The 22,566-nt window shown below is 40.4% G+C and overlaps 1 protein-coding gene across 14 annotated transcripts in view; it reads right to left on the bottom strand.

Annotated features, from left to right (window-relative positions):
• Utrn (utrophin) overlaps positions 1 to 22,566 on the bottom strand; it is a 507,746-nt gene that overhangs the window by 21,605 nt on the left and 463,575 nt on the right. For 11 of the 14 annotated variants that reach the window (XR_013045087.1, XM_076552746.1, XM_076552748.1 and 8 more), the window contains 4 exons: positions 8,021 to 8,157; positions 1,852 to 1,890; positions 1,577 to 1,642; positions 457 to 522 (listed from right to left, as the gene is read on the bottom strand). Coding sequence is in view for 13 of the 14 variants with exons in the window: in XM_076552746.1 (XP_076408861.1) it covers positions 457 to 522; positions 1,577 to 1,642; positions 1,852 to 1,890; positions 8,021 to 8,157 (308 nt within the window). In the remaining variant the exon portion in view is untranslated. The remainder of the gene's footprint in view (positions 1 to 456; positions 523 to 1,576; positions 1,643 to 1,851; positions 1,891 to 8,020; positions 8,158 to 22,566) is intronic. The other 3 variants (XM_076552750.1, XM_076552751.1, XM_076552754.1) reach the window with 1 other exon arrangement.

Genomic DNA, 22,566 nt, shown 5'->3' with positions numbered 1-22,566 from the left:
CATAAAATATGCACAGACTTTTTGGAAACACACATCAATTTTGATTGGAATCCCAACTCAGAGGTCCATGAAGATTATTTCTGAGACCATAACACAATGAGGTAGTATTAGTCAACTAAGAACATTCCAGAATTAGGTTCCTCTCACCTTCAATGACTCACCACCAACACTCCTGTCATCATTAATGTGACATGTTCCCACCATGCTGTATTTTCCCCTATGTGTATGCTCCATACCCCCTATAAAGCCTGCCATCACAACCTGGTCACTTCTGTTTTTCCATCCTGTTCAGAGGCAGTCTTTTATGTGCCCTCCCCCCAGACCTCCCCAGTAAATCTCTTGCATGAGGTGGTGTGATTTTTGTAGCCTGCCTTGGCCCTAATCGCCAAGATACTCTTTCCAAGCAAAGCCCTTTCAGGCAGCCTCCTGGGAAGATGCAATTCAGGATGCACTTACACACTTCCCGTGGTAGAGCTGCTGTCTGTCAGAAAAGATCCATTTGTCCTTTCCATCTGGGCCAGTCTGAAAATACAAACACAAGGCACGAAAATCATGTGGCCACAACTGCTGTGGTCATCCATTATTTTTAAATCTTCATTAATTCTGTAAACAGAAAAGGGTCCAGATATCGCACAGTACTGAGTGGAAAACATCTCTCCTAGTGAGGGGCCATTTGCTTACCACTCACATAGGGTCTGTAGGCTATTATCTCATACTACAGTGTGCAGTCTTCTCATTGAGCTCCCAGGCCCTCTAGCTGGTCCCCACTGAGGTGAAATATCCTTCACACACAAATCTAAGTATGTTTCTCTCAGGTCTGAAAAGTCACCATGACTTTTCTCCATCTAGAATGCGAGCTAACTCCTGGGCAACTGGCTCTGTGTTACTAGACCACGGTTTTGACATCCCATGGTCTCTCAACTCCTTTCCCTCCTGTGGCTCAGAAAACAAGCCACAGTCTTTTCACGGCATGTTCTCTACCAGCCCAAGAGTGCCTTTCTCCAAAAATCTGACTTAGTCTCAATTCAGCTCAAATGTTACCATTTGTTTTAATGGGTCTTAAACTAGAGATTTGGACACAGCTGGCTTCCAGGATCACCAACGGTTGGTATTAAGCAATTTCCGGAAAGTTCTGCACACTACCTGCAGGCCTATATTTTGCATTGTTTAGGGATTTAAAGACAAACCCTAACAATCAGGCATTAACATAAGTTTAATTACATATTGCAATTCATATGTGCGTGGTCTCTGGAGAGGAGCTCCAATCACTACTTTCATTCACTGAAACTAGGTTACATTATCTGGATCCTGCCTGCTCCATGTTTGTTTGCGGTCTCAGCAGCTCTGTAACTGCAGCCTTTTGAAATCCACTCTTCATAGAATACATAGCAGGTGTTTGGTAATGTGTAAATCCCACCATGGAAAGATAAAGGCTCAAGTTCCGCATGTAGTAGAACCATGACTTCTGCAAATGCACTCCCACAGTAAGGTCTGTCAGTAGCATTGAATGGCTACAAAAGCAGAAATACTCGGGGGGGGGGGGGGGCAGAGCAGGGGATGTCTATCGGTCTCTTACCGCGTGGCGTATTGCTCGATTCTTGAGTGGGTGTCATCGTGAAACAGCTGAGGGGAGTGTGAGGGGCTGCGAAGAGAAAAGAAAGAAAGGCAAGGGCTTGATTCCCAGTCTCGACAGACGTTACCAGTTAGAAGGTTAGTTAAGTAACGGATTTGCCATGCAAACACACCGCCAGCGGTGTCACCCGGGAGGGAAAACCAGGAGTGTGGACCCACGCTAAGGCAATGCGCCCGATCAGAACTCCCCTCCTGTGCACGGGGACTGTGAATACTCACTCATAGTGCTCTGGCCACATACTGATGAGTGTGATAGGACTGCAGAGAGGGGAGAGGGAGACAAAAGTCACAGGACAAACATTTAGAGCGATTTCGGACAAAAGCGGAAGGAGCGGGATTCTCGGTCATCTTCCGTGAACTCACGATTGGCTACCTCGATATTCACCACCGGGGAAATCAAAAGCAACTTTGCCAGCTCTTAGGACACATGTATTTTAAGACAGTAATCATATTTTAGAACAGTCAGACTGAAAAGATCAGTAGAATGTGCTAAAATCACCCCCCAAATTATAGGCTGTTCAAAGATAATGTTCTAGAACATTCCCAGGAAGATTCAATTATGTTTTTGTTTTCACTGGAGAAGAAACTTGATCAGAAAGGTGAATTTATTACCTACTTATTAAATAGCAGAATTGAAGCAAAAAAAATTTTTTCTTCATCCAAAGTCATGTGTACACCAAGTTTCTCAACTTGAGATACACTGAGAAGAGTGAGGCCTTCCTGCCTCTGCATATCCTACTCAGAGTCCAATCATCAGCACACTGAGAGCAACTTCTCTAAGACAGGACAGACAGACTTCCATCTGTATGGTGTTACCTAGACATTCACTCTGGGAAACCAGATTGGCAAATGTATTCTGCTTGACCCTGGACTTTGGTCTGAGGCTGGCTTATGTAGTGCCACCTGCAACATGTAGGCAAGACCTGGTCTCCCAGATCCCCTGGAAACCCCCAAATAGCCACAAAATGCCATCGAAACAATTTGTTCCAATGAAAAGGTAGTTTAAACTCTAACTTTTGAGGGAAGGTAGTGATGAATTACCCAATGAATGCAGAAAGAAAATTAGTACTCTGTTTAATTATGTAACGTTTCTGAAAAAGCGAATGCTGATTCAAGCAAAATCCTTCTAGACTTCCTTTTCTATTATATGTGCAAACTTGAGACATGGTTAATGATCTCATTATCTCCTGCTGTGAAGCACAAGATGGTATGTGCGGGGCAGAGGCTAAAGAGATGGAAGGTCATCTTCTTGGGAGAAGCTACATTTCCTTAGACCTACTTTCAAAAAAGAGCATTCAACCTGTATGTCTGTCAAAACACCTGTTCTGTAATTAGAACTAACTGCGTAGTGTAAGGTAGAAATTAGAAGCAGGAACAATGGAGCAACAGTATTATCCCACACCTTTAGCACATCAGTACTACTCAGTATCCCCAAATAGGGATACTAAATGTTAGGAGACAGACAAATCTACACCACACTTCCTGAAACAGTAACTGTTTAGGAGATCATCTCTGAAATTCAAGTATAGGACAACATTTGATATAAGCTTTCAATAGAAGATCAATGCCTACTGGTGTGTGTGTGTGTGTGTGTGTGTGTGTGTGTGTGTGTGTGAGAGAGAGAGAGAGAGAGAGAGAGAGAGAGAGAGAGAGAGAGAGAGAGAGAGAGAGCCTGTGCGCGCACGCGCGCGTGTATGTGTGTGTGTTCTTAAGAGGCCTTGGTAAAGCTTTGTGGAATGGCTTGACTGATTCTTTGGAAGGTAATTGTTGGCACAGAAGTCATTTGTAAACTAAGAATGGCGGGAGCAGAAAGCTGGGCTGAAGAGTTTCTTAAAAGACAAACATTTTTAATGGAAAGTATCAAAGAAAGGAAACAGAGATACAAACTCGAGTGCTAGGTCTCTTCCTTCAGAGGATTTTGGTTTGGAGGGAAAAATTGTGACAAATGCTCACAATTTAGTTGTGTAGGAAGAACGAACAGCAAAGTACTCCACACTTAGGACCTATGGTTAAGGAGGGTTGAGCTCGATTGACAAGACTGCTGATCTAACATGCATGAGGTCCTGAATGCCTCCCCAGGCCCCAAATGTAGGTAAGTAAATAATACATAAAATAATGGCAACACTGGTCTGTGAGTTGTTATTGACTTAATAATGGAACTTCCTGTTTTTCAATGTAGCTGCTGAGCAGGGGGTTTCATACGATATTTGAAGACTCAGACTCTAAAATGTCAATGTTGAGTCTATGAGATCCAACATACACTTTAAAGAACTTGGCGACCCTTTTGATGACTCAAATTCCCATCTCATACTTCTTGTCTTTTGTCTCTTTAATCCATTTGCCTGATAGCTGGTAACTGGTCCTACTGGTTAGATTATGCCTGCTGCTTTAAGACCCCAGACCTGGCAACCCCTCTGGTTTGTCCCTGGGGACAATGAATTGACAACCCCCCCCTCCCCGCCTCCATGGCGGCTCTGGTTGGTTCTTATCTCCTCAAATGTAATGTGAAAGTGTAAACAAATAGATTTCCTTATCTCTCTCATGTGGAACTATGGCCACGCCCCCCAACTTCTCCATCTCTCTGGATTGTACACTTCCTGCCTCCACCATGCTGCCTAGGATGGCTATCTTGACCTCTTCTACCTTTCACCTTCAGGTGACTTTCTTTTCAAGACTTATTTTTATTTGTCTGTGTACATGCCACTGTGTCTACATCATGTATGTACAAGTCATATGTGTGTGGGTACCTCTGGAGGTTAGGAGAGGGCATTGGACTCCCTGGAGCTGGAGATACAGGTGGAGACCCATCTGACATCATTGCTGGGATTGAACTCAGGTCCTTGGAGGAGCAGCTAGTGCTGTTAACCACTGAGAAATTCCACCGCCCCCCCCCCAAGACAACTTTCTTTGTGCTTCTATAATGCTCACCTACAATATGATGATGTATTGTCTCTAATAATGCCCCACCACCTCAAGATATGACCATGGATCCTGTGGTAGTGAAGCCCTCTCACTCCTAATAATGCTCATTTTATGGAGGGTAATTTTGTTATCCCCTTTCCTGAAACACTGACCACTTTTTCCTCTTAAACATTACCTGTGAACTCTCGAGGTCCTCCACTACTCTCAGAATAAACTCCGTAGAAGTTGGATAAAAAAGACCTTTTATTATTTGGCTTTTTTTTCCCTCTCTCACTCTTTGTTCTTGATACTAGTTTCCTGATAGAGCTTCAATCCAGGCTTTTGAAAATGACTCATTTGGCCAGTAAGTCTTTTCCTCCACTTCTGTGCACGCCAAGTTCTCAGCACATGACGCGCAGGCTGGGCTTAGCACAGCTGTTTGTCCCTCCTGAACATTCATCTCCACAGCTGTATCTGCTATGAGTGGACTCTTGCCACAGTAAAATTTTCAAAGAGTGATAGAGTACACTATGGGCACTTTACCCAGCATCAGAGCTCTCTATCTTTAGGGAAACGAACCAAATTCTCAAGCCAATAATGATCCCCCAGGACTCTCAAACCACTTTTGCCACTACTTTAGCTTATTTGTTAACTTTCTTATGAATGCTACACTCTTTAATAACTCACTTATTTCCATTTTGAAAATTCTTGCATACAGATTTGTAAGACGAACTGAATACGCCTTAGCACAGACATGCTTGCCCCTCTCAGTAATCAGTGTTTCTTCCTGTAAAGTCCCGTCACGCATGCCTGCATAGCTAATTACCGGTCAGGAGATAAACCACCACATTTGCAAAGATGAAAGAGAAATAAGCCAAGGGAAATTCTAACCAGCTCCATAAACAGCTTCAACACCTTCCCCACTTCAGTGGTTTTTCTCCAATGTTCTCCTCCCACAAGTAGGAGAATAAATGAAATCAAACATTTTTTTTTTTAAAACTACCCACTCACACAAATTGTTCTACTGGAAGATTAAGTGACCTTGTAGCAGAAAATGAACTACAGCATATCCACAGAGCTCTATGTAGGATTTGAAGGAAAAAAAACCTGCCCACACTATCTAGTAACTCATAAATCTTGTTCAAAAGGGATCTTGTGACGGCCAATTTAAATCAAATACCCCTTCCTTTTTTTCTTGTATCCCTCTTGGAAAATGGTGGAAATTTTATGTTAAGCATGGTGATGCATTTTCAGCATAGTATGTCAAAAATCAGAGAATAAGATTATTTTGCATGTTTTTCCTGATAATTTTTACTTCAACAAAAACACTTTGGGAGCCATGGAGATGGCTCAGTCAGTAAAATAGGTCCCCTGCAAGCATGAAGGACCTGAATTCAATCCCTAGAACCTACACAGAAGCTGGATACCTATAATCCCAGTGTTTAGGAGGCAGAGATTAGAGGATCCTTGGGACTTGCTGGCCAGCTTGCCTAGCTCAGTCGGCAAGCTCCAGATTTAGAGAGAGACCCTGTCTCTAAGAATAAGATGGCAGCAACTGAGGAAGACAACCATGTCAGCCTCTTGCCTCTGCACACACAATATATGCATGTGTGTGTATACACAAATTGAATCTTGTGATTATTTTGACATTGAAGGAATGTGGTGATATTTTGCTTGTGTGCTCACAAATAAAGCTTTCCTGGAGATCAGAGTGGAGAGCTAGCCACTAGTTAACCAGAGAGGCCAGGCAGTGGTGGCACACACTGTTAATCCCAGCACTTGGGATCTCATGCCTTTGATCCCAGTACTTGGGAGGCACACACCTTTAATCCCAGCACTAGAGAGGAGGAAATGGAGTGATATGGCAGAGCAGAGAGAGGAATATAAGGTGGGTGGAGACAGAAGCTCACCCTCCTTTTTAGCTGAGGAGTTGGTGAGGTAAGAAATAGCTGTGGCCTGCTCCTTTGTCTCTCTGATCTATCAGCATTTACCCCAATATTTGGCTGTGGGATTTTATTATTAAGACCAATTAGAATTCACACTATAGTGGGCAAACTATTAAAAATGCTTAAAAGGAGTATGAAACACCCTTCTATCTATGACTCATGTGAAGGATGGATATAAAAGGCCATGATTCATTGAAAGGGTACAAGGCAACATTGCTCAGTACAAATCTATTATATTCCCTTCTAAATCCCAGGACCGTGTGACAGCATATCTACAATATTATGTTCCAAAGTTGCTACTGCAAAGGCTAATTAGATGTGATCTGAACAGAAGTAAAATCTGATCAAGTGTTCAGCAAGTCAAACAGTATTGGATACTAAAAGAAGAATTCTTAATACACAATCTTTGAAGACAAAAGCATATTCAAAAAAGACCAGAAGATAAATACTTTTGTAAATATATTTAAATAGCTTTCTTAAATAAAATAAATTTAATAAAACTTGTTTTAACATGTGGTGTGGAAACAATTAGAAAAGCTTATATTTTTGTGGGTGCTATATGTACTTGTTTGAGTATGTGAACATGTACATACATACATGTGGAGGCCAGAGGTAAACACTGGGCATTTTCCTTAATCACTCTTCACCACATATTTTAGGTATACAGGGTTTTGCTAGCACATTCAAGCACATGAAGAAGGCTGCAGTTGAAATATTGGTGTAGGTATTTTAGAAAGTGATTCATCTACTTTGATCTCAATAGATAACTGCCCAGTGATTTAAAATGCCCATGCATGTCTTCCGGCTCATTTTAAAGCCTTTCTCCTTCTCATTCCAGGCTCTAGATTCTTTTGTTTCCTGTCTCAGCTTTATGATCCCATTATGATTTTGTTCTCTCATAACTTCTGTGAAGATGCTTATCAACTCAAAACGCAGATTTTAAGCAATTTTGTCTATTTCATACAATGAATAAAGTTGTTGCATTTTGCCACTTTCATCTCTAAGAAGGCCAAGAAGAAACAGAAAATGAGATTTCAGGATAGATGTGTATTTGAAGTACAAGATGAAGTATTACTGATAATTTATATTAAAAAGATGTAAAATAGGGCTGGGACTATAATTCAAAGGTAGAACACTTGTCTGGCATGTGTGAGGCTCAGGGTTCTATCCCTGTACCATAAAACAATAATAAAAGTTATTATAACAGAAAGATTAAAACCTCTAAAAGGGAAAAAAGAAAGGGAAATAAATGAAAGAGCAAATGATACCCCAATCTGACCTAGATATTTCTTTAAAAAAAAAAAAAAAGAGTTGCAAGTTCAGAAAAACAGGCTGTGACAGTGTGAAAGGAAAAATTAAAAACAAAAACAAAAACAAGGAATACAATTAATTGTTGTTGGAGAATGAATTTACCTGTTTCAAAATAAAACATTTCACTGGGACACACATCTCTTTGGTACTGTGGAATTTCTTTTGTGTTGTTAGCATTAAACATAGAGCGATAGAAGTGTTCACAGACTGAATGCTAGAATGGAACTTACGTCTCTAAGTTGTCCCCTTCCAGCACGGTCTGGACAGGCAGGTAGCCAAGCCGGGGGTGTTTGGCAAAGTATTTCTTGGACCTGAACTTGTTCTTCAGCACCTTCGTGAAGTCTCGCACATCTTCCCCAGATGTTGTCTATGAGGTTGAAAGATTCACAGTTCTCATTAAAATATCAAGGATTCCAACAACACCTACAACAAAATCTGAGCAGAGGTAAGTTAAATGCTATTAAATGCCAACAATTTTGGCCAATATATATATTATTTTACCTGAATTAAAATGTAATGGTGATATACAGTGTTTCTATTTCCTTAAGGACTTCAAAATAACTGGGGTTTTAGTTTGTTGTTTGTTTGTTTTGTTGAGGCAGGGTCTCATTATGTAGCCCTGGATAGGCTACAACTTGCTCTGTAAACCAGGTCGGCCTCTGCCTCTTGAGTGCTGGGACTAAGGCCATGTACCACCATGCCTGGCAGGACTAGTTTCTATAACCATTTACAAGAGAGATGCTTAAACTCCTCAAAGCCCACTCCCTTATCTTATTCCATAAACTATCCTCCAGGATTAATTCTATACGATCAGCAACTCTAGTGTTCATATTCAACACAGACATCAGCTTTAGCCCTGTAGGAGCATTTACATATTCATATTATTAACAGAGAGCTGAATTAATACTTGGGTCCTATATCAGCTTGTTTGCTTTCAAATCTATCACTGAATAGACTTCATTCCTCGTCTTTATACAGAGTCAGAGAAGTTTTCTATAAAACACAAAAGAGAGCGATGGGTATGTATATGTACTGTTTTATCTGAGTCCCACTCTATGCCTTTTCTTTAATGGCAAGTGATCCAGCATCATACAGACTTGTTTATGAACTGAAACTCTTTATTTTATGGTACTAGATACTAGAGATTGAACTTAGTTTCTCGCTGAGGCTAGGGAAGTTCGCTACCCCTGATATATATATATATATATATATATATCATATCATATATATATGTATATATATATATATACATATCTTTTTAATATATGCCCTCTGTAAAATTTTATTTTGAGACAGAGTCTTACAAAGTTGTCCAGACTGTCATTAAACTCACTCTATGGTCCAGGGGGGCCCTTGAACTTGAAATCCTCCCTAATAGTCCAGTAGCTGGGGTTATAGGCTTGCATTATCAAGCTAGGCATGGAATTTGGAAAAAAGATATTTTTACACAAACAAGTTGTACTTTATCTCATACACACACATCTGTATATATGTATATAGCTTTCTATTTTGTAGTTGATTTTTTTATACATAAATACTTTGCTTCTATTAAACAATTAGAGAGGTTTTTTTTTTTTTTAATCTACTCTGGGCTTGCAAAGCAGAAAGAAGTATGCATGAGCTGCAGACATTGAGAGTAAAAATAATCCATTAATTTTTCTTCTTATTAAAACAAATATCCCCAACAAGGGCAACCTCTTGTTATTATCAGTTTCATAGCGTCGAGCCTGTTTTTAGTAACGGAAAGTAAACCGGACAATCTGAAGTGCGATGGAGATGGTCTGTCTTTCACGTAGCAGAAGTGCAGAGGGACAAAACTTTTCATGGGAAGGTACATAAACAAACAAAGACATTCAAGTTGGGGGCTGGGGACTGCTTGTATATCAGTGAGAACTGGAGAGGCAACGACAGGCAGATCCCTGGGGTTCGTGAACTTTAAGCAAGTTAAGACAATAAGGAGGATAATTCCTGAGAAATGAACCCCACGGTTGACCTCTGCCCTCCACAGACACATATGTATACATGTGCTAGGCACTGGTATGAGTAGCGCACACCAGCATGTTCTCCCATACACCTACACACACATGCCGACAGCATCTCAAGGCAACTCTATGGGAAAAAGGTTAATATTTATACCAATCTGTACCAGGCAGAAAGGAGAAACAAGCAGAATAAAGTCGAGGGAGAAAAAAAACGAGGAATGCCTGGAATGGAGAACAAAAGACTTCACCATGAACCGCAAAGGGCACGCACACCTTCTATAACAGCATCACTCTGAGACAGCGGATGCCATAGGCATGTGCATCCTTGTGAAGGTGGAAAAGGGCAGAGGTTTTCTAAAACAGAAATTCAGAAGGAAGACCCGTGGAAGAAGCATTTGGGATTCCATTGCTCCTGTGTCTGCTCTTAGCATGGGCAGTTAATGTATACAGAAATACTGACTGAAGAATGTGCTCCCACTTCAGCATAGCCTGTCTCTATGCTTGGCTATGCGAAGGCATTCATTTTTGAGTCCAGAGGTTTTTAACTTGTAGCCCTGAGTTGGGTGGGAGATAGAAAGGTCAGGTGAGCAAAGCTCCAAATCCCCCTACCTCCCACCTCTGGGCAGTGTACAGCGTACAACTCACTGGTTGTGAGTACACTCCTATGTGAACAACCACACCACTATCTACTTACATACATCATGACTCCATCACTCTTCAAAGGTGCCATATTCCTGCCATTCATGCCCAAACCCTGGCATGTCTTAATCTACCTTCTGAGTCTATGAGCTTGTTTATTCTGGATGTTTCATAGATGGAGCTTCACCTAGCGTGTCTGCTATGGTTTCTATGTTGTTTTAGCTTATCTGTTCTGGGTTCTTATGTGGACTCATGTTTGAGGGAAAAGTGACAGACCACTCCAAGGCACAAGGCCAACCCCACATTACACATGTGGCAGTTAAATATACCAACTATATCCAGAACCTAGAAAGCTATAATAAAACTAATCAAGCAATTAAAAAAAAACACTTCTCTATTCTGCCCCCACTACAAAAAAAACACCAAACACCTGCTCACTTTCCCCAAAGTTAAGGCATGAAGTTAAATTGTTTCTAACAAAGCATGTGTATTATAAAGTATGTATTCACACAGAAACAGTATGTTCTGCTTTCTACAATAGTTTTTATATTGAGGGAAGATAGGTGCCATCCAAAGTTGTAATCTAAGGCTGTCATTCACTAGCTCCATAAACATCATCCCAACACTAAAGGAGATAGGAAACATGAGTCTTCCCATAGTGGCTAGGGACAACATCCAGGATAACAGAATGTAATTCTGCAGTTGGAATAGAGCCACAGCAATGATTTAAGCCTAATAGTTTGCACAAAAATGGTAAAAATATTTACATTAGCTTGGTCTAATTAGCCACCTAACAACAGTATCTAGTAGCTCCTAATTTTATAGTGCTAATGCAATGCCTTGGCAAAAAGAAGCCCACCACCTAGTCTAAAGGATGCCATCAAACTCAACTCACCCTTCACATTAGATTCAGTGCTTTGGTCTTTAAAAGCAGACAGCTGTTGCTATTATGGTGGGAAGATGGAATAGAAAGGAACTTACTGGAAATTACTGTACAGTGAGTCAACCTGTTAAATGCCACACTCATTTCTTGGAACAGTAGGGCTTTTTTTTTCTTTTATTGAAAATAGATTCTTTGCTCACATAATATATCTTGATTACAGTTTCTCCTCCCTCTACCTCTCCCAGTTCCTCTCCACCTCCTCTCCTGTCCATATTCACTCCCTTTCTGTCTCTCATTAGAAAAGAGCAGGCTTCTAAAAATATTAAAATATAACAAAGTAAAATATCATTCGATAAAACAAGCACTATCCCATTGAAGTTGGACAGGATAAGTGCCCCCATGGTAGAATTCTGCTCAAAAACACAGCCATTGTGTTTGCAACAGACCATCTGATGTCTTGGGAGGATCTACAGTTCGCAAATACCTTTGCTTCCTTCTCAGTTCCCCATGTGGTGACAGTCTTGTAGGTTCTGTGGCTAGTGGTGGCCTGCCACCATACAGTTTTGTTGGTGGGCTTTATTAGTACAGGATTTTATTGTGATTATTGTCTATGTGGATTTCTGTTTTTACTGATTAATTGCCCTGTTTGTTTTTATCTAACTAATGAATGAGGGGAAACGACAAACACAAAGAGATTGAGATAGCCTGAAGCCATGGAGTCACCATCTCCCTCCAAGTTCCCCAAGACTGATTACCCACAAACTTGGAAGAACTCACACTCTTGTGAGAGTGGCCCTCCAAATTAGTGTTTTTCTTCTTCTAAAGCTAATTATAGCGAGCCATGGTGAAATAGCTGGAATTGAATGAAAACACAAGTCGGCATGTAAATACTCAAGAAACACTCCCTTATCCTGAAGTAAAGTAGCAGTAAAAGGATAAAAACTCACTTGAGTAATACTAATAGCTAGCTCTCCACTTGGTCTTCATCATCATAAATGAATGAATAAAATATTGGTAAGTTTTGCCCAGTTATAAAATCTACTGTAGAACCAATCTTCTCGTGCACACTTCGATCAAAACCCTAAGGTATTGAAACCAGACAGACAACTTCATTCTTTGGTCCTGTTTTACCAATGGCAATAAAAGCAGTAAAAGGAGTATTTTAATACATATAGTATACTTATATATACTATGTACACTATAGTATATGAATATATAGTATACTTATATATGCTATATTAATAGTTATTTGATTTTATTGTATATATATGGATGTCTTGCTTGCATGTATGTCTGTCCTTCACGGGCCAGAAGAGGCCATCAGATCCCCTAGAAATGGAGTTACAGTTGTTAGCAGTCATATGGGGGCTGAGAATCAAACTCAAGTCCTCTGGAAGAGCAGTCAGTGCTCTCAACCACTGAGCCATCTCCCCAGTCTCCATCAGGAGTATTTTAAATTTTTTTCCAATTACTCTTTAATTGAGAGCCAATATAGTCACTTCAGGTGAAGTATACTTTGAAGTTATCTTTGGCTTCGATCGTGTATCTATATATTAATTCATGTACATGAATCCCTACATCTCTGTTCCGTATTTTAAACTGTATATCCTTAGCTTAAATGCTGACCCCCAGCACATTCTTGTACTTCAAACACATTGATGGATGACTGAAAGGCATTTCCTTGTCATTAATGTGACTCGCAGACAAAAAGCAAGGCCAAGGTACAGAAGAATCTAGAATTCAGAGATGCTAAGCCCTGTGCTATTTGTTATGAAGTGACTGCTTGAATAAATTGCTTTTCTACTTAAGCTGAAGAACCATCCACTACTAACACCAGAAATCCACAAGGCACCTCATAGAAAGGAACTGTTTACGATGGTGCCAAAAGTCCCCAAGGACAAAACACAACTGCTATTTCACATCAATTAAACCAAATAACAAAAAGAACTGAAAAGAGTGACAAACTATATTTAATTTTCATTTCCCAGCAATTTTCTTGGTCAGTTCATTGCTTAAATAACGGTATTACATATGTCCATAACAAACACTTCCAACATTGGGTTTTCAACTTTTAAATTCAAATATTAATAAGTTATATAGAGGGAAACACAGAAGTGCAATGATGTAAATCAAGGTTATATAAAAATGCACGGTCGTCTGACACATAGGTAAATAATGAAATGTTGCCATGTGGACCATGGACAAATGCTGGAGTCACTGAGGCAAAGCACACTCATTAGCAAAGGTTTCCTGCTTGAAGACAGAGCTGAGGGTTGTATGCAAACTTCTAAGTGGTCCATTTCATTATCACAGGACATTGAAACACTGGCAGGGAAATTTTCATTTTTAATGACAAAACTAACCCTGGGTTTTTACTCAGTTTTCACTGATTTCAACAAGTTAAAATTCAGACACATTTGGATTCTACAGCTTGGTTGAAATCAGTAAGAGAAACTCAGAGCCTTTTGGGTCTTAATGGAAAAACAGGAAGCTAAAAATTAAGTAACATTGACAGAATCACCAAGAACAAGCATGGTCATAAGCCGCCGATGTGAAGTAGAGCTTCTTGCAGCCTTAAGAGCTAATGGCACCATCTAAATGCACCGGACTTGCTGGGAAATCACCATCGGGAAGATAAGAGCTTTAAAAAAAAACCACTTCGGGATGCTGAAGTTAGAGAAACAGCAATAATGCTGTGATTTTAGCATATTGGCCAATATCCCAAAGCGCATCTGAAGACACAGGGCTGCCAACACAAACCATGCCAACCTCACAAGGACGGAATCAGCATTTCAGCATTTTCTTACAGTTGGTTTTCACAGCCTTCCCAACACACCGATGCTGGCAGGAGGGAGGAGACAAGGCGACTTGTGCCAGTGTGTCCCTTTTTATCCTTACATTTTACTTTTGCCAATGCAATTCAAAAGGCACAGATTCAGCCTTAACCTTCTAAAAATCTGTTTTGTTTTCCCATATAATATTTTGATTCTATCAGTTTCTAAAAGCACAGGAAATACAAACCTGGGGTTATTTCTACGTCTATAAATCCACAACAATAAGAACGGTATTGTAGGCGAGAGGCCAAAAAACAAAAGCAAAAGCACTACACTTAAACAACCAGGCCATAGTGACTTGAACCTGACTCCAAAGAAGAACACATTTGGAGACCAAACCCTAATGGACCACTATGGCCTCTACTCAAATGCCCACCCCCAAGAAAGACAACATACGCTGTAAAATTTACTTTTAGTAAGAGGGCGAGATGAGACCCACATAAATGGCCCATGAGATAAGATCAACCAGAGTCATCTCAGTACATCTGCACTCTATAAGAACTCCTTTGCAGCTCCTAGACAATAGATTTCAATAAATTCTGTCTGCCTCTGTTCTTGGTAAGTTCTTTTTGCCTGCCCATACCTCATGTCTTCCACACTGTACTTAGCATGACAAATATGCTGAACTTGGTTTTAAACATAACATTCATAACTATAATACCCTGGAAGTCTCCATCATTTTGTTTGGTTGACAATAGAACCTGATGAAGTTGCTAATGTGATCGTGTTGCTATTATTGGACTTTTTATATGACCAAATAACACATACAATTTAGGTATTTGGAAACCTTAGCCATGCTATCAACATTGAAAAGAAAGTTATCTCCATGTACCTACTGTGTTGAGTTGATATCATATTGAAATTAATGCTGGTCTATAAATGTTTGCTGTTGTTTCTATTTGTGAGGAATCACATGCTATATTAAATATGTAAGGCCTTACCCACATAGGTTTGACTAAACAAAGTATTTCCTAAGTAATGAAAATACGACTACACACTTGTTTAAAAACTATACTACCAATCTGTTTTAAGTGATACAAATTTAGTAAGCTGCTCTCCACAGAGACACTTCCCCCTACTCTTCCTATTTTTTTTTAGCAAAAATCTCAGTGAAAATACAAGTGTCAACCAGTTCTGTCTAACGACCTTCAACTGAGTGAGAAAATTTACAGCGACGCAAACCCACCATTTCGAAGCTGGAAGTAGCCAACACCTCTGCCCTTCCAGATAACATTATTTTTCCAAATTATCTAGTCTCTTCATCTCGAGCTATCATGTCTCTCAAAATACCTTGCCATCCTAGCCAGCCCTTCATATCCTGACATCTGTATTTAACAACACCACACTCTCTCCATTTCTCCTTTTCCCTAACTTGGTGGGGCCACTGTCCCTCAGTCCATGCACACAGCCTCTATCTGTATACTTTCCATGTTTCACTGCTGTGCATTCTACTTGTTTCCACAAATTCCCCTACAGCATGTTCATACCCCTTCCCTTACATGAACCCCAATGCTGATGACAGTACTGTGCAGGGCGAGAGGAAAGGAGGTTTGCATTCACTGTGATTTAGTACATGTTACCCCAAACTATGGCACTTGAAACATCAGCAGAAGCAGGCAGGTCATCCTCTGATCTTGTCCCCTGGAGCATCTCATAAAGCCTCTCTTGGGCAGGTAGGAATTGCCACCATTATCTATCGCTTAGTGTTGGAAGTGTCCCATACATCCCCTATATTAGAAGCCTAATTCCCAGTAAACGGTGTTGAAGGACAGGATGTTAAGACATGATTAGGTAATGTGGGCTCTGGTGGACTAATGTTATGGCAGAAGAGGGTTGTTACTGATCTTGGTGCCTGAAAAAATGGATGTGTATAGCTCTTTCTCTTTTCCCCTCTTTGTGTTATCTTGTAATGTCTTTCAGTATGGAATAACATGGCGCAATTGCTATTACCAGATGGAGACTTCCATCTGGGATTTCTCAGTCTCCGAAACTCTGTGGCAGATAACCACCTGTAGTTCGTCAGTTATTCATTTGGAAGTGTTCTGCTACGGCAGCAGTGAATGACTGGGGCATCTTTTGAGGTCAACGGACCTAGAGCAGCATCTCTACAAGCAGGCTTTTGATTTCCCTAGTACCCCGAGGCTATGTCGCAACCTTCCTGTTCATGTCGACTTCTCTGGCGGTCCACTCTTCATGCAATCCTTAGCATTCAACTAAACAGGCTTCTCTATTTCCCTGGGTTTTCATTTCCTCATGAAAGCCTCAGAATTAGTGAAAACTTGTCATTCAGTGAATTTTTGTACATTTGCTAATCTGTCTTCAGCTATGACCCTAGTAATTGGAGGAAAAGAAGGGTTTTTCCTTCCTCTGCAATTTGCCCCTCTGCCTCACTATCTACAATCGATGTACTATTGAAGTCCCTTTTAAGATACAATGGCACACAGCTAGAATCTGCCATTTTCTGGAGACCCAGTGATGATGCCCTAAATGCCACCTCACTTCTGAAACCCTCTACATCCTATTTTGGTTAAATATTGGGATATGACTATACCTTTGGCCCTGCCAGAATGCTAAGCATCTTTCATTCTAAGAACTATAACTTGGTGGGAAAAGAATATCTTGTTGACTAGACTGGAGTCTTCCTCTCCTTGTATCATTTTTTTTAATACAAATAAAGTTTTCCGCACCCCCAAACTTTCGCCTCTAGCCCCTTCACCTGCATTAGGTTTATTCGGCATGAGGAAAGCCCATGAAAACCACAGCACCATGACTACTTGTGAATTTCTTACTCCTTTGGCCTTAACTATTATTGTATAACTCTAAAGCTGCTGAACAATGACAGAACCATAGATAACAAATTCTTGGCAATTAACCTCAGCTGTGCTCCTGTGGCAAGGTAGCAATCTTTATTCATCTTTTAGTGACTCCAGACTGACCCTCACAGAGATTCTAAACACTTTCCATTCCCTTAGCATTTAACCCTATTCAGTGCTCACTCATAGTTAGCAATTGCACACACTCTTATAAACCACATGCATTCCAGCACTCTGAAATGTAAAGGCATACCATTCGTGGTCCAGCCTTGATAAAGAACAGTCAGAGGTGCTTTAAAGGAGTTAAAGGCGTTAAAAGATCAAGACTAAGTGAATTACTTCTACCAAGTAAGTAGAAATCCTACTTCTGGACACAAAGACAATCACTCCAACTTCTCAAAGAGGTACTATACTCTCACGGTCATCGTAGCATTATGTGTAGGAGGTGAGATGTGGAGTCAACTTAAATATCCCACAATACATGAATAAAGAAAATCTCTCTCTCTCTCTCTCTCTCTCTCTCTCTCTCTCTCTCTCTCTCTCTCTCTCACACACACACACACACACACACACACACACACACACACACACACAGAGAGAGAGAGAGAGAGAGAGAGAGAGAGCTGTATTACTCAGCCTTATAAAAGAAGGAATCCTCAAATTTTCGACAACACAGATGAACCTGAGAACATTATACTGAGTGAAATGACTCAGATATGCAAAGAGAAATATTCCATATATTTATACATAGGTCTTATTTATACATAGAATCTTTAAAAAAGTTTAAAAAGTTAGAAGTCAGACTGATAGCAGCAGAGGGTAGAATGGTGACTGCCAAATCTGGAGAGAAGTTTAGAAATGGAAACACATTAAAATTGTCAGTTGTAACACGAGTCAGTTCCAGAGCCGTCATAGATGGTATTGTTGCTATAGTTAAGAGTGTGCTGGTTCTGGCAGCGCAGCCCTGTAGCTCCATCCCCTCAGAAGATTGAGGGTAGAAGGCTGCAAGTCCAAGGTCAACTTGGGCAATTTTGAAACCCTCTCTCAAAGTAAAAGTAACCTTTAAAAGATCTGGGATAGCATGTGTGAGACCCTGTGGTTGGACTCCATCACTTCCAGTTATAAAATCACAACCCAACCAAACAAAAATGTTGTATATATGAAATTATAGCGTGAATTTAAAAATAAAAGACTTTTGCATGCTCTAATAACATGATTATTTTTCTAACTCAAATTAAATTTTGGTTATTCACAGCAGTGACGAATTTAAAGAAGACTGGATGGGGAAATTTTCACTGTGGAGGTAAGTGCTTTAATTACTTAAATGTGTTGGAAAGTTTCTCTGGAAGCAGCAGTGTTGAAAGGCAGGATTCTTAAGACTGGGTTACATCACAGATCCTCAAGGGTGAATTGTATCCTAAGGGCTGCATTTTAGCAGCCAAGATTCCTGATAGAAAATGTGTTGGGCTTCCTCTCCTCTTTTTTCCATGTGTTGTCTTGCCTTTTTATCTCCTACTAGGAAAGGATGTGAGATAGCCCTGGCCCCATGAGGTGCCTTCCAGCTTGAAGTTCCTCAGACACAGGAGCCAAGAAGGAGGCTGCTCATGAAACACCAACATCTGTGGTTTGTTACAGCAGCAAATAAGGGACTAAGCTTGGTTGATGAGTGTCCCCTGAAGGTCCACATATTAAAGGCAATCTCTAGGGTGTCCTTATCGGAAGTTGGTGGAAGCTTTTAAAGGTGAGGCCTAGTGGGAGGCCGAGTCACTGGCAGAGTGCTCTTGAAGGAGACTGTGGGACACTGTCTTTGCTCTTCTCTGCTTCTCTGGCTCGGCATACAAGTATGTTTACTGCATGCTCCTACCATAATGTGCTGTCTTTACCAGAGGCCCGACACCTTAGAAGAAGCTACGAGGGTTCCTCTCTAAGTATCATTTGAGGTGTTTTTGTGAAAAATGTAGGCTACACGTGAATGGAGAGGAAGGTGACAGACATCAAATGCAATCCAAGTCACGCTATCTCTTGAGCATAAACTTTTATAAAGCTGAGTGAAGAAGTTATTAAGGTACAAATTTGGATGATAGAACAGTAATGGGTAGTAAGAGTTGAAAATAATTTTCCTAGAAAAACAATCTGCTCCACTTCCTCGTGTTAATATTTTATTATCAGTATCATAAAATATCTTCATGAATCATGATAGCTAATTCATGCACCATTAGTCTTCATATAGCTAAACACAAACACTGTCATAAATAATAAGCTGATAGGTTGGTGAAACACTTGGGGAGTACTGAGGGACTAAAATGGGGTTTACAAATTATACCTTTCAGCCATAAAAAAAAAAAAAAAAAAAAACATTGAGAGAAGGGTAAAATGTGACCTTGTATGAGAAAGAGATGAGCCAGTGGTATGAACAGGCCATTTTCTTAGCCAGTAATGGAGATGGGCTATGAGAACTGCAAGGACCAAGATGCTTATGGGAAGGTCACATCCATTTAGTGTGCAAGTATCACTTATTATCACTTTACTGGGAAAACTAAGCTCGCGTTTAAGCCCATTTTCTAAGGTAGATATTAAGGGAATTTAGATGTTGGGTGGAAGATAGATGGATCATAGATAAAGCGTATTTAAAAATAAGACAGCAGAAGGAAAAAGGAATAGATCTTAAGAATGGAGGTGAAAAAAATGGAAAGCAGTTAAGTCGTGTCATATCATTGAAGGGCAAGAGCGTGCCTCTAAGACTCAGTTTACAAATATATCTAGGTACTTTATAAAAAGTTACAGGTTTAGCTCTGTACTAGGTTGCTCGCCTAGCATGCATGCTCTGTGGTAGGCTGTTTGCCTAGGATGCATGAGGCTCTAGGTGTGATTCCCTGCACAAAGCGGGTGGAAAGGAACAAAAACTTGTAGGTCAAATGCAAAAACTAACCTAATATAGCAGTGGATAGGACTGCTGCTGAAGTTCAGGAAAAGCCAAACGATCTCCCAAAACATGGCTCGAAAAGGGATATCACCCAGGAAATCAAGGGGCAAGCTGGAACCCCAGAAATGGAAGAGTCACTTGGAAAGGACTACGTAACAGAAACAGTTTGGAATAACTTAGAGCAGGGGTTCTCAACCTACCTAATGCTACGGCCCTTTAATACAGTTCCTCATGTTTTGGTGACCCCCCAACCATAAAATTATTTTTGTTGCTGCTTTATAACTGCAATTTTACTGCTATTATGAAGCATAATGTAAATATCTGTGTTTTCTGATGGTCTTAGGTGACCCCTGTGAAAGGATCATTTAGCTCCCCAATGGGGTTGTGATTCACAGGTTGAGAAACACTGAATTAGAGTTTTGTTTTGTTCGATTCCACATTGGTAGTAGGAGAAAGGACTTTATACACTCACTAGTGATTGTAAGCAGGCTTCCATCGGCCAATGATTATTAAACACGTATTGATTACAAACTGCTTGAGAATGTTAGAAAACTTTTAGAAATGATTATATGTAATGAGAATAAAATTAGTAATTCTATATCATTACTCTAACCTCATCTACTTATTTTTTATTTTTTCCATTTAGCATTAGATCTTTATAACTGTCTCCCTGAATTTTTAATTATTATCATGTAAATATTAACATTTTATTTCCTCCCAATCCAAATCTTTTTCAAGGATCTGAATGGTGTCATACAACCTGACTCTGTTTTTTTCATCAAGCCTTTTTTTTTTTTGTCCCTTTAGTGAAGGAGAAATTCCCTGGACAGAAGGCCTAAGCATCTGCAGCGAGCGACCCCACGCTCAGAAGATCCTAGCTCAGTTGACGGCCCTTCACTGTCATTTCAAAAGTCTTGGTGCTCTTTGAACAGGGGACCCTACTTTTCATTTTTCTCTGGGTACCTCATCCTGAAGCATAGGAACCAAGTGCTTCCTGTCTTGTTTGAGGGACACCTTCCACTTCGGTTCTACACCTCCCTGTCAGCCTCTTTGCCGCCGTGGGAACACACTAAGGATGCTGCTTCTTCCTTGTGCCACGTCTAATCTATTACTCTACCTCCTTCTTTACATGGCTGCTGACTCTCTCCACCTTCAGGTTCAACCCAAAGGTTGGCTTCTCAAGCAGGTCCTGGTTTTGCTCGACTACAGTGGCTCCTCTTTTCATCTATTGCCTTATCCTGCTTTCCAAAGGCACTCACTACATCCTGGATCATCTCCTTTCTTTGTTTCCTTGCTCAATATCACAGACTCTCTCCTCCTATGTAGACAGCAGCAGGAACGTCAGTAATCTTGTCTTTCCTGGGAGCAACCAACAAAGCCTTAGAGCTAACACTGGAGACAGATTCTCCCCTTGAACTAGCTAAAGCTGGGGCTGCTAGCCTTCTACTCCGTTAAAGTTATGACCTATAAAAATAGTATATTCTCAGTTCAAATTATTCCTCCCACCCAACCCCGCTTTCTTTTAAAAGACCTGAACAAACATTATCTTAATTTCTGATAGCCCAAGGCTGCCTATTTCTTATGACCCTCACCCCCCCAGCTTCACTTAAAAGCATATCTACCTGAAGGAACTATGCTGCTCAAAAAATTTACTGTTCGTTCCCATCTAAAGCTGAAGACAAGCCCTGACCACTCCAAGGGGACCGATCAAAAAGGACTGAGGACTCTGAACTGTGCTCTGGCCCTGAGATGAATATGATCGCTTACCACTCAGGAGTCTCTCTTGAAAGCCATTTCTCTGAAAGGTGATTACCAGGCAAGAAGGGACTGTGTCTCCCAATCTCTATGCAGACTTATGTTAACTTCTCTAACTGCAGACACAGCTGGTCTCAGGCATCACACTGGCTGTCCTTTGTCACTTTCCCCTTGCCTTCTGCTTACCCTCACTTCCTGTTCCTCTCTCCCTTAGCCAGCAATCTTCTGTTAACACACTCAGTTACTTCTGGGCACCAAAGTGTACAGACATAACCATTCACACATACATATGGACTATCTACTGACTAGAATCTGTCATTACCACTTCAACTAGCACCTAGCTCTAATAATGCCTGACACACTGCAAGAATTCAATATTAGTTGATTTAGTAAATAAACTAATAACTGTAATAAATGAACTTTCCGAACTTCCTTGGGAGCAATATTTTCTTGGTTAATGTTAGGCATCAAGATTATTTCATCCATTATAATTCAGTAACATTTTCTAGAAATTTCCTCTCCATATATGAGTCTTTATTTACTTAAAATAAGACACTAAGAATTGGAGAATGAAAAAAAAAGAATTGGAGAATGATATGTACATATTTTATAAGTACAGCTAGCTGCCTTTGTATAGGTTTATGATCCAAAAGTTACTTAATTCTCTAAACCAAAGAAAATACATAACTCTATGAATAAATTTTGGGGTGATTTGGGAGGAAGCCAAGGGATAGCTCCTGACAGAAAATGAGCATAATCTCAGGACAAAGCAGCTTTAGGTCAAAGGAACCACAATAGCTATAACTAGTGCTGGGGCGGGGGGTAATGGGAAAATGAACACATTAGCAAATGTGGCAATATCATACGGTGGCAGAGATCTCTTTTGGAATATGACTTGGGATCAAGTATTTTGGCTGTGAAGATACTCATATTCATTGACCTAGATG

Source organism: Peromyscus maniculatus, chromosome 16, assembly GCF_049852395.1.
Source record: "Peromyscus maniculatus bairdii isolate BWxNUB_F1_BW_parent chromosome 16, HU_Pman_BW_mat_3.1, whole genome shotgun sequence".
NCBI lineage: Eukaryota > Metazoa > Chordata > Mammalia > Rodentia > Cricetidae > Peromyscus > Peromyscus maniculatus.
The sequence above is the reverse complement of the archived record's forward strand: the minus strand, read 5'-3'. Positions and strand labels throughout refer to the sequence as shown.